Source organism: Paramormyrops kingsleyae, chromosome 6, assembly GCF_048594095.1.
Source record: "Paramormyrops kingsleyae isolate MSU_618 chromosome 6, PKINGS_0.4, whole genome shotgun sequence".
In the NCBI taxonomy this organism is placed as follows: domain Eukaryota; kingdom Metazoa; phylum Chordata; class Actinopteri; order Osteoglossiformes; family Mormyridae; genus Paramormyrops; species Paramormyrops kingsleyae.
Window position 1 is genome coordinate 25,550,425 of NC_132802.1, and position 13,184 is coordinate 25,563,608.

At 43.3% G+C, this 13,184-nt stretch overlaps 1 protein-coding gene across 2 annotated transcripts; it reads right to left on the reverse strand.

The window, feature by feature from the left end:
- Positions 1 to 515: 515 nt before the first annotated feature.
- Positions 516 to 12,840, reverse strand: LOC111840587 (RNA-binding protein 38-like). 2 transcript variants are annotated; one of them, XM_023805573.2, is made up of 4 exons: positions 12,281 to 12,840; positions 10,022 to 10,145; positions 7,820 to 7,874; positions 516 to 1,958 (listed from the first exon to the last, which is right to left on the reverse strand). In XM_023805573.2, the coding sequence occupies exons 1-4, from the start codon at positions 12,488 to 12,490 to the stop codon at positions 1,646 to 1,648; spliced, it is 702 nt and encodes a 233-aa protein (XP_023661341.1). In that variant the 5' UTR covers positions 12,491 to 12,840; the 3' UTR covers positions 516 to 1,645. The 2 variants fall into 2 exon arrangements, with proteins under 2 accessions (XP_023661341.1, XP_023661340.1); XM_023805572.2 differs by having other exon boundaries at positions 10,007 to 10,145; positions 12,281 to 12,822.
- Positions 12,841 to 13,184: the final 344 nt, after the last annotated feature.

Below are 13,184 nucleotides of genomic sequence, written 5' to 3' on the forward strand. Positions count from 1 at the left end.
AGGCACAATCTGCCTAATGCTAAACAGGGGGAATCTGGGGACAGCTGATATGAATAAAATGTAGGGAGGATCATATTAAGCAAGCCCCATGGTCACTCTGACATGAATTCTGCACGTGTGTCTTTGAGAAACCCTGTACTCCCTAGGTGCTGAGGGCCATGCAGAAAAGCAGGACTGGAATCACTGATAAAATGCACCCGGCATCCAAAGATAGCATGTAACCAGACACACCCACCTGAGCGCCCCCACGAATAGGCACTCCAGGGCCCGGAGTCCTGCTGCAACTCCTGAGAATAACAGGCAGACACATGGAAAGAGCCACATCGCATGCTTACCATGCTGTCAATCGCATGGTTAAGTAATGCAAGGACATGCGTCAGCCATGCAGATACTCTCAGAAAGGCACCGCCCACCTGTCAGTCACAGGCACAGAGCAGCTGACCAAAGGCCAATAGGAACAGGGTCTGGGGTGGCACAGGTGCGAGCCAAGCAGAGCTAACACACATCACATGCCCTTATTTACAAATGCATTTTATTTATTCATATTTATCCTGTATGGCTTTGTTGTACACAGATAACATGGTGCTGAAATGTGTAACTGTCAGGAAGCTGCAATGATGAGACGAAAATGACAGATAAACTGCTGATATACTGAACACCGTGTTCCACCAGCAAGGCCTGATCACATTTCTCTTTCAAATAAATACAAACTATCTAGAGAGTCTGTAATTTACCCTTTAAATAATTGAAACATAAATACTGTAATTTCTTTAGCTGCAGCAATTTAACATGTAAATGTCCTTTTAAAAAGATAATATGATCATCTTAGATGAACAGTTGCGTGAAACACAAGGTATGAGTGTCAACTACCACACCAATTTTTCCTCACCCTCGCCAAACGATCCAGCTATTAAAATTTGCATACTGAATCTATCGATTATCTACGATTAACCATGAAACGTGGAAAGTGAGCATTAAATTGACACGCGAGAACTAAACATTGGTGTTCAATGCTGTGTAGACAAGAAATGGCCAAAAAATATTCACAGTTGAACCAACGTTGATACAGAAGTTAAGGCCTCGTTAAAAAAGGGAATCTAAAGTCTCTGTCCATGCTTCGCTCGGGAGACGTTTGAGCCATCCCTCGCTCCAGCGGGAAGGGAAGTGTGGAAACAAGGCCAATATCGGCAGAACTCCTCTTGATAAGCAGAGCAGCACCCTGCCCTCTCCAGCTCCGCCTCTGGCTCCGCCTCACAAGTCTGACTCCGCCTCCCAAGTCTGACTCCTCCCTTACCTCAGGCTTTGCCACCAGCTCTGCCCTCCTCCAGCTCTGCCATTCATTGATCGTGCCCCATCCTGCTGGAGATGACCTTAGCCATCTCTTACGTGACGCTGAAATGTCACAGCTCACCCCAGTGCTGCTTCTGACAGCTCACACGAATGAGGTCTCCATCAGTTAAAATACAATAATTACTATAAAATTACAATATGAAGGACAATGACAGTAGTATAATAAACGACTTGGAGTGCATTATCAAGAAGCCCTTTGATGCCAGAAGTCCAATGTCTCAGTAACGGGGTCTGGTACTGCTGTTGTAGTGCAATGGCTGTCGTGCTGCCCCCCCGACCCCCCCATGCCCTGCTTTCACTGCATGCGGTCCAGCTGTAGCTGCTGGGGGGTGTACTGAATGAAGCCGGGGGCTGCCAGGGGGGCAGCCGAGACCAGGGGCTGCTGGACGGAGCCCGGAGCAGGAGCAGTGGGGGCTGGGCTCGGGGCGTAGCCGTAGCTGAGGAAGCCTGGGGAGGCGGCGTAGGGGTACTGCTCAAATGCAGTTGAGGCATACTGAGCATAGGGGGCGCTGTAGTCCATGTAGGGTGAATTGATGGAGGACATCTGTGAGGGAACTATGAGGCTGGGCTGTACGACGGCCTGTGGATAAATGTACTGCTGAAGCAGTCTAGAGAAAGAGAGGGAGAGAAGAGAAAGAGAGGGAGAGGGAAGGAGACAGGACATGAGCCAAAATGGGTATGCTAATGAATTTACACAGAGCAAATATGCATCTCAAAGCCACAGCGAATGCAGCTATTATGGAGAAGGAGTTAATCTTTAAAGCACTGGAGCAGTGCAAAAGAATTGAAGTACTATTCAAGCATATCATCTCTTGTGGGGTCAAGGAAGTGCATAACGGTTAATCCTGGTTGAAATCTGGCTAGTTCTTTGTGCTACCGGCCCGTGAGATTAGGGTGAAAATGTTTCATACATTAAATATTTCCCTGACATACATTTTACAAATTGCCAATGGCATGCAGCTAGATTTTTGACACACTTTAATAACACATTTTCACCAACACATTTTAGTATTTTCTCTACTAAAAAGAACAGACTTAGGCCAAAAGCGGTCAGAATTACAGAAAAACAGAAAAATAACAGAACACAGAGAATACAACTCAAATGATGTTTAAAGTCGTAAAGTGCACTTCCTCAAACTAAAATTTGAGGTAATTTTCCTGCCAAGTCAGCACAGTTAATCATGCACAGCCAGTGCAGTGCTCAACGCATGTGCAAATACAGTAAGTACAGTGAACACTGAAGGCTTCAGCTCATTTTTCGATAAAAGTGTTAGCAAATATTGACCGCAGGCTTCATGGTTCCCGCAGTGCCACCTCATACGGCAGAAAGATGGGTGATGAGCTGAGTGTCTTTGGCCACAAACATGCTTAGAAACATGCACATTGTACATGGGGATCTGCGAGCACAAGCAGAAGCCTAGATAGTTCCGCCTCCCAGCTGTTTTGGGAAGGGCAGCGAAAAGAGGAACACCAAATGTCTTCTTCTTGCCAGACAGATGACAACACAGCAGCGCATCACTTAAAGGAACAGCAACAGACTAAAATGTTATTTTGTACGATGGACTTATAGATAAGTCATTAATTTAACAGAATGTTTGCATGTTATCAAAACAAACAAGGGATGGAAAAGTGATGAAACTTCTCTGAAAAGCTCCTGCCCCCCAGTGATCCCTGTATAACAGCCAAACTGACAAACTGGTGCCTGCCACTTTAAGACCTTGACATCACCATCACCAGCTGTCACATGGTGCTTCAGTGGGCCTCCAGCACCATAAGCCAGTGACGTCACCGAATAAATTCTCACACACTCTAATGACAAGGGTGAGAAATATAGACCCGAATCCACCCCGGACCAAATACCAAACAATAATTACATACCGCAAACTGGAGTCACGCTATTAATAGGGGGGAAATTGCCCTCGGGTATAAAATTAATTTTCACCATTGTGTCAGAAGAGCACACATACTGACATGTGGAGGAAAGTCATTGCAGGTCAAGCCCAGCCCCCCTCTGCAGTGCCAGAGTGACTGCAGCCCCAAACACACAGCCGCCCATCGAGCAGACGCTCACGGTTACTGACGGGACCTCGCTGACGAGCAGGGTGAAGACCTCCGCCCAGGCTGCAGTGAGATCTCAGGGCTGTGCGACTATCAGGCAGCGTGTAGGGGTGAGATCGCCACTGTGTTAAAAAAAAAAAAAAAGCCAAACAGTGGGAAAAAAAAAACACTGCAGGCATAAAAAGCTGCAAAAGCCATTTGCAGAAGATAGCAGCTGCTAACTCAAGGGCCAAGGCTCGGCCGTCACTAGATGTTTGAGAGGTAGAAAGTGATGACATGGGCCCCTTTTCGAAATGAACACGGGGTGGGGGGGGGGGTTGAGTGTCTGATGAACATGACCATGCTCACCACACGAAGAGGCACAGTTGGCGGCCCCCTAATAGCAACCTTACTACAAAGACCATGGCCTCTCAAGCAAGCAGCACCTAAAAATGGTCACATTCAGAGAAACGGCGCACTCATATCCCCATGTGCCACTAACAGGCGGAAAGAGCTACTCTGCGTCAACAGAAGTGACAGGCAGCTGGGTCTCTAAGCTAGCAGCCACAGCGGTAGCAGACAAGTGGGACACATCAAGAGGGACAGACTGAAGTCATAAAGAGAGCAGTGTTCCACTATGGATCCGTCCAAATGTCTATCCAGTACAGGGTCACAGAGAACAAGCAAACACACGCGCACACTCACCAAGGACAATTCAGAGACACACGGTGCACAAACAGTGAAAGTGAACACATTAACAGATGCAGTGGGGTGGTGCGCAGGTCAGCAGGTTAGGACGCTGTCATCAGATGGACATCAGTTCAAACCCCAGGGTCAGCAGAGTGATTTCACTCTTGGGCCCTTGAAGAAGACGCTTAACCCCTAATCACTCCAAGGACCGTCTGAGCCTACTTCCTCATAAATCTCTTTTTAAAAAAGTGTGCTGCTTTAAATAAAAGTGTCTGCTAAATGACCCCCCCCCCCCCCCGATGGGCATCCGATGTGACACTGTGACGTCTACAGAGGCATATTCTTGTTCATTGTTGGGGGGCCGGTACCACCTGGTGGCATAAGTAAGGCTCTAGCAGCAGAATCCCACAATCAGGCTCATCCCAGACAAAAGTCAATGAGCAGAGACTGGAGTGTTTGCATACAGAATTAACTGCGGGCCCCAATTTGCAAGATCTTCTCTAGAGGGAAACCAGTTTATTTTTAAATAGGGATGTGTAAAAACTTGTATTGTAGCGCTCCTCGCTCGCGTTGCGAAACGGCAGCATTCTCATTCCTGCCTCTGCCGGCCTTCGCAGTCTATTCATCTGTGTCAGGGCATCAGAGGGGTCGGCTACCAAAGCCTGTCTGCATCCCCCAGAGCACCGAATGGACCGGGTCGGGCAGCAAGGACCCTCAGTCACTGTGCTAATGGAACAGGCACGTCTCCAAAACCTGAGACAAACAGTCACTCATTCTTCTGCAAGATATTTTTTCAACCATGTATGCAAACTTCTCCAATAGCGCGTCTGACCTGACTCTGGCCAGGTGAGTCATAGTTTGAAAGAAAGAGCCGCCTCAATGGTTCTTAACTGGCAAGTATCCCCCATGCCTCAGCCCCCCTCCCCCATACCTCGGCCCCCCTCCCCAGCGACACTCCTCTGCTTGCCAAGCCGGTCGCTATCTTCACACTGCAGGCCTGCGTCAGGCAGAGCGACAGCGGCGGCGCTGCTTGGAGGCGCAGTGCCGGTCCTGTTGCTGACGGCCAGACCGGTGGCGGCCCGTCGGGTCAGAGAGAACCCCCCCCCCCAACCCACTTCCACTGTACTCCTGCACTGCAGCCACAGCAGAACAATGCAAATAATTTCACCACTCAGAACTTCCAGTCCTTACAGGCATGCAGGCCAGTTAGGCCGCTTTTGAGATATGGGAAGGACATTTTCACTCACTGCTCAGTATTATATTTGCCACACTTTCTTTTAATATAATTAGGCCATTAGCGAAGAAAGGCCTGCATTATCTGACAAGACAGGGGACCGATTCACTGCACAAAGCATTTTGTTAATACGACACAAAGACAAAGGGATACTATGCAGATCCCTTCCATACGGACCTGTTTAACAAAACATAATGTTCAGCCCATTCCTATCTAGTTTACCTAAAATAAAGAGTATTCAGACATTAATACCGTGAAAATGTGCATGAAGCCATCACACAGAATGACCAGTACAAAAGCTTTCCAGCAATAACAAAGAAATTAGCCAGGAGACCTGCATGCAGAAAGACCCATTAGATTCAAATGAGTCACCCTGCTCTAAACTGGGAATGAATGCAAACATGTGGCCAAGGTTAAGCCTGAACCGAGGCATGTCTGCAAAGCCAGAGGTACAAGACACCATATCTAATCAGAAGAGAAAGGAATGCATAATTCTGAGCGTAATGCACAAAACAATGAATAATTTTTATTCATGTAATCCATAATTGCATCCCTCAAACGCAAACATTTTGCTTCACAAACAGTACCCGATCAACAAAATTATAGCCAAAGTACTCTAGCTCTTGTGACTCGAACATAAAAAAAAATCAAGAAAAGAGAACTATGGGAAAAAGGGGATGTTGGCTGCCCCCACGAATGGGGACAAAAACCCCCAGATTTCTCCCAGCTGAAGAAATAACTGCAGTCAGGTGCAGGTAGGGCAAGAAAAGCCCACCCCTGACGATGGACTCATTCCACTGGACGGCAGCGACCAATCAGGTTCTCCCTAGCCCTGTGGGAGGGGACTTGCCATTTCTTAATCAATTGTTAACAGCGAAGAAAATGAAACTGTAATATAGACGGCAGGCAGAAACAAGCCGTTCATCCCTCACTGTATCTGCAGACTGCACAGCCTAAAAATAGGAAATAATACGATGGCCCCCCCAAGAGTTGTCAGCAGTGTCTCAAACATAACTAATTTTAAAGGCTGCTTGAGTTCAGTACTTAATATACTTCTCCTCAAACCTGGCATCAAGCGTCAACAGTGTGACTGATTTCTGGGCCGTTCAGAAGTGTGTAAGCATATTAAATTATGAAAATGGATCATTGGACTTCTGACTGCAAAGGACCCCTTACAGACAAGATGCAAACTCTGAGATGAAAAACTAAACAGTTGTGTTGGTATAGGAACAATGTCTGCAAATTAGGACTCAACTTTGGAAATCACCAGACATCAAGGTTCCACAAAATTGCCACTGGGGGAAAACCAGCCAATAATAAAAAAATAAAAAAAACGCCTAAACATACAAATTTTCTACCTGACACTGAATGAGTCTCATTGTACTGGTGGTCTTGTATGGTCATGCACAATAACAATGAGGAAACAAATCTTAAAAGAAGTAGGGAGAAAAAAGACAATTGGCTGCACCTATATCCCTACCACAAACACAGGCACCACAAGAGCGGAAACCAAAACGCATCCACAACTTACCACCATCCGTAGGGGTTGGGTGGGTGTGTATTAACACAACCAACAGTGAAAACAAAATATACATAAGTGTCCAAAATAATATATTAATAATATAACATAAAGGGATTGTATTGACTCACTGCAAATGGAAATACTGTATTGTATTGCACAAATACTAAACAACCAAAAGTGGTTTCTGTATGTGTGAACACAGATCCTTCTGTTAGGTGGGACAGATGATGTGTGGTTTGATAGCTTACATTGGTTGCTTCTTCTTTTTAAGAATTGATATGGTTAGATGGTGGGTTTTTACAAATGAATATCATTTTAGGAGTTTCATCGTATTTGTGTTTCTGCCATTTCAATTTGAGAAAGTGACCATTAGTCAGTAAAGCAGTTTAATACTACTGGTCCCTGTAAAATTAGTAACCATATAGAAATATATGAGCCAATATTATCAGTTATCGGAATTTTTAGCTCCTCAATCAAATCTGAGACATTTTTCGTATAAGTTATCAGTTCCTACAGCAGATTTTTGGAAATGGTGGTTCCCGCCTACACCATTACATCAAGGCTATGGTAAAGACCCAACACCCACCCAGAACTAGATCAATTTAGGCAAGACCACTAGACTCCTGGATCTTAATCCAACAAGCTCAGACCCCTTGCGTGTAACTAGCTGTTTGAGAATACGATTGAGAATAAACCTTTCGCTGCTCAACAAGGTAAGATAACGGGAATTAAAAACACCTTAATATGTCTCATTTGTTATTTGAGAAAAAGGAGATGTTAAATATTTCAGAAAACATTCTCTGGTACTATCTAGTTTCATGCCGCTGAACTTAGGAGTGGCATTTTTAATACGCAATACTTGGCTATCACAAGATGACTACTTCCAGACCATATTCTGCTTGCCAATAACAGTGACTAGAAGAGACCAACACACAATCCCAATTAAGCCCCCCATGAAATCATCTGAGTGGATAGCCCTTACTCACCCATGCTGCCTCTGGATCAGCGTGGGGTGAATCTGTTGTACTCCAAAGGAGAGGCCTGCAGAAACAGAACAGGACTCAGAGGAGACGGACTATTAGAGGACTGACACAACAGATGATGTCCCGGGTGGAGCAAGAGTACATAACAGGACATAGAGTACTGGGGAAAGAGGGAGGGAGGGAGGGAGAGAGAGAGAGAGAGAGAGAGAGAGAGAGAGAGAGAATGGGGTCCGAAGAGAGGTGACATATAGCACACAGAAGTTTACTTAGGGACATATCAAAAATGGGTGCTCCATTTAACTAGGAATTTACAAAAAACCCATGTTAAAGTATGTTAGTAAACTACCATTAAACTCACCATTAAAGCTTTACAAAAGTGTCTTGCATTTTGAATACAACCTCTCCCCATTTTAATACAGTACACCTAACCTAAAAAACATCACAGTCTAGCCTAACCTACCTTAAACATGCTTAGAACACTTGCATTAGCTTACATTAGTTGGGCAATATCATCAACACATTGCCTATTTTATAATAAAGTGTTGAATATAATTTATTGAATAATGTACTGAAAGTGAAAGACATTTGCCCATTGTAAATTCAAAATATCTACACAGATAACACAGACCATTGTAAGCCAGGGAGCATCTTTTTTCAAGATATGTATATTTATGATAGGTCAGTATGGTTAAGGCTTAAGAACACTTGTAATAACCATCCATAGATTCTATTTCTTCTCACTGTAACTCAGAATGAACCTGAGCTTATTACCGAATGAGACAGTGCACTGCATGAGTCAGTTAGTCTCTGAATCTCTGCTTAAACCACTACTTCACTCACCCACACAAAACTGGGGTACTGAGAAAAAGAAAGACAGCTCAAACAACAGCCTGATTTAGAAAGACCCTTTCAGATTGACAAAGCAATGAGAGAATTGCTTGTGGGAATTTTACTTACACAAAAATGTACTGAGGGCAGAAGAGAAAATTATTGGTTCAAAGAGATAACCAATAAGACATCTCATGGTTGGTCCTGCCTCCTCTAATTGCTTGGACCCACCTCCTCTACAATCTGATTGGTTATCTCTCTGAACCAATCATTTTTCCTTCTGCCCTATGAACATTTTGTGTAAGTAAAACTCCCATGAGCCAGAGAACCAAGGCATAGTGCCTAATAGTCATATGGAACTAGCAGGGCCATATTACCTGTAGAAATGAGGCACTTTGGTTTACAGGCTTCCTTGGCAGATAAGTACTCATGAAGACACTGAACTGCTTGCCTCTTTTCTTACCCAGTACTGCTTTGTACCTCAGGGTGTTCTGATATTGCTCTCCAATTCTACCTTCTGCTTCATGCAGACCAACTGATCAAAATACTTCAAGTATGCATTTCCACCCTATACTTTCCTCCACTTCCTAGTGGCCCATTTGTAATCAATCACGCAGACTTTGTTAATGTATGTCTGCCTGTTATCGCCACACCAGGCAGACAAACTTCACCCAGAGCAAGTATCTCAGCTAGGTGTTTTATTTCAGTGCATTTTGCGGAAAGTCTCATGGCCCTGGGCTGTTCAGACTAGGGAGTGACCGGCAGTTTCACAGAAGAGAAGTTCAGTTCCGCCATCACTGCATGACACAGCACAGTCTTCATGCCACACACCCACTGCAACAGTGTGAAAGCTCTAAAAGCCATCATAAGCACAGCAAGACCCAGGCACTAAAAACTGCTATATATAACCTGCCATTCTGCAGTCTCTGTTAGGGCTCTATACCCCTTATTTACAATATTAAAAAAAAGGATTTCTTTATGTTTCAGATAGAAAAGATTTTACAGCAACACTACAAATGTATTTTATGCTGCACAGTGCCAGGGCAAATAAAAAACACAGATGCAAATGTAGGGCAATGGTAAATACTTCATGAATCTGTCCCACATTGATTTGGCCAGTACTCAGAGAATGTGAAGAAAAGAGGGTCACCACAGAGCGCATTCTAACGGTCGTGCATCATTCACAGATACATTCACACTCAAATGCATGTGTGTGCCAATCTGCTAATGTATATGCTTTATATTCCTATTCAGTTCATATTCATAGATTCAAAGACGTCAATATATACGTTTCATACACACATATACGCATACAAGAAAAGTGGAAGATGGAATAAGTGTGAACGCAGTGAATGGTCTCACCTCTTGCTTGCTCACCTGCCTGCAGACCACGAGGTTTGGCGCCCAGATATGCCAGGTTGACATTAGCTTTCCTGCCATCAATGATGGGGTTGGGGTCTTTGCAAGCCCTCTCTGCAGCCCCCCTATCTGTCATGGTCACCTGAGGCAAGGAGCAGCAGGCAGGCTACTTGAACACTGAGAGATGCGGACACTTCAGAGGCTCCTGAGCTCTCAGCAACACATGACGGCTTCAACCCGTACTACAGAACATCAAACACGGTCACGTACGCAAACACTCCATCCAGATTTCAGAAGTGTTCAGACCTTCATATTCAACTGTAAACCTGAAAATGTTGAATGATAGCAAGCAGATTAATTATAATTCTGGATCTTCTACAAAAGTGCATTAACTGAGGTTAGGCAACCAATGCGGGTCACAGAGGAACAGAGAGCAGAAATTCTGCAAATTGAGCGATTTGCTACTCTCACATCATCTTTAGAGAATAGCAGTGTGTGTATCTGTGGGACTGTTTTGTGGTTTAACATACATTCGCTCTTCGAACAAACAAAACCTTCCTAAGGGCAGTATGTGGCCTGTTCCTCACAGCTGTTCAAGGAATGACCTGGATAACTGCATACCCTACAACTAATATATATATATATATATATGGCGTGCTGGAGAAGGTGTAAAGCCTCACCCTTTCTGACTGAAACTCCTTGTGAAGTTGGAGGAATAATGTCAGTTCATAACAGTGCGTGAAGAACCACAGCAGGCTGAGAAATGTGCACACAACAGTTACCACATTAATCATAACAGCTGCAATAGGACTAACTCATAAAAGAAACCAAGATTAGCGGTGCACAATTCAGGAAAAAAATCTGCCAAGGAATCTGTATTATTATTATGTATTATATAAATTATGTCATGCAGAGTCAGGGAATTAAGAAGAACTGAAAAGCAAATAAAATTTCATTATCTGAGTGTGAGTATATTCTTCTAGGTGGTAACACCAGAACAAATCAGCAAAACTATTTAAAATAAAAAAAAATATCGAAACAAAGCCGGGAAAAACTGTTCTCCATGAAAATCCCTAAACCAGAATAAAGCAAAGTAATGGAGCTGTACGCTTCCCAAAAAATCCAACTAAACAAGGAATGTCACATGGTTTTATACGACTCTTGTGTACCAAAATGTTCCACATTAATTAAAGTATTAAGTAAGTTATTTCACAAAACAATAGTCCAGCGCTATCCGTTTGCTCAGAGGATCACAAAAACAGACAAAAGTAAAAAAAAAAAAAAAGTTAAAAAGAAAAACCTTTTAAATGCGATTCACTTCCATAGATAATGCAAGCAGCCCCAAATGCAGCTGAACAAACAAGACGTCCAATACAAGCAATATCATTAGTACGTAAACCGTTTCCATCTGTAGGTTACCTACAGCGATTAATCCCAACTGTAGGACGGAACAACTGCAGTGCTAATAAACAGTTGATGTCTTAATAATTCTTGATAAGCTCAATTCGACGTCTTTAATTAAGCGAAGTCACAAACTGGAATCGGCGTTATTTTTCTTAAACTTGAGTGAAACGCAATTCACCCTTCGCCCGAAGGATTCCTGGGGGCACAAGGAACTTATATCTGAAATCAAATATCCTGAACATTTGGGGAAGAAAAAAAAACAGAGGGATAGAAGTTCATTGTACAACTGAAAATAAATGTAAAAGCGAAACTTGTGTTACTGTTAATCCAGTTGGGCGTGTTCTGTAGCCTTTGCTACCAAGGCATCTAAAAAGAGTGTATAGGTTCGGGGGAGAATAACTTGTCATATTTGTGACAGATGGTCGTGTGCATCAGAATGAGGAAATATAGAAATAGTAACTGGCATGAAAGAATCAATTACGCCTATTGCAGTTCTCATAAATAGGCTTAACACGTATACATAACGACCGAGAAAAAGCTATAAATATAGTTTCAAATGAACAAATGCAGTACAAGAGACGTTTTTAGCGAACGTGTGTTTGTAAGCAGGCTATGCTGTTTTTCGGAAACTAAGAAAACACAACTACTCGAAACAGTAATAAGCAACAGTGAAGGAAGTATTAGCAGCACCCGAGTGCACTATACAGCTGAGGATCCTGAGTAAATAGAAATCGATCGAGCTCTGCATACAGCTTACTCATATTAGTATCGAGGCTTTAAAAGTGTACCGAACTGTCATGAAATGAATTCAAAATGCATAATACGACGTAATGAGAAGCCCGATCTTATTATCTTACAGGACAGGCTACTTACGAATCCATATCCTCTGGATTTACCGGTCTGTCTGTCCGTTATCACAACAGCTTCTTCAATGTCTCCGAATGCTTCGAAATATTTTCTTAGAGAGGCATCATTGGTGTGGTATGGCAAACCACCCACGAAAATCTTTGTAAAAGTAGTGTCTTTCGAAATTGTGGGATGCATGCCTTCCAGCGCTCCTTTAGCAAACTGATGTAAAAGCATTGATTAGCTAAAATAGATGTTACAACAATCAGATAATGTTGACAATCTGCATGAGCTACTAGCGGACGCTGGCAACGTGGTCCGGCCAACAACGGTAGCCAGCCTACAAAACGCTAAATAGACCTACTAAAATGAAAGTTTAACATAACGGAAATCATTCAGAGAAAAATAATACTTATACGTTCTCCCTTTGAATAAATGACCCCATGCAATGTTTCGGTTTCTGTCCTTTAGGGGTAAAATAAAACTAAAATAGGCCGCCCTTCCTTAGCAGGTGGCTTTTGTCACCGTTTAAAAGCGCCCGGAAAGGATTTTATACTGTACGCGCTTATACACACCTCTTTGATTTTTTTGTCCGAAGCCGCTGCCGATTGGCTGCTCACCTGGCGAAGTCCCCGCCCCCTGTCGTTTTTATTATGACGCAACCGAACCCGCCCTCCCTTGTCCCACACCCAAGTTATTCGCTTTACACCTGCTTTTGTCTTCAACAATAAGAAGTAAGGCACTATAGTACTCCGAATATTACTATTAAGCTGCACATAATACATGGTATACATAGTATAATTAAAAAATAATAAATAACTAAAGCGCAATTTTACCATATTTTAAAGGCAATGTAAGTATCGTGTTAGAACCCGTATGAAAGTCCCCTATATTAACGTACATGCTTGAATATTAACAATATTGAATTCGG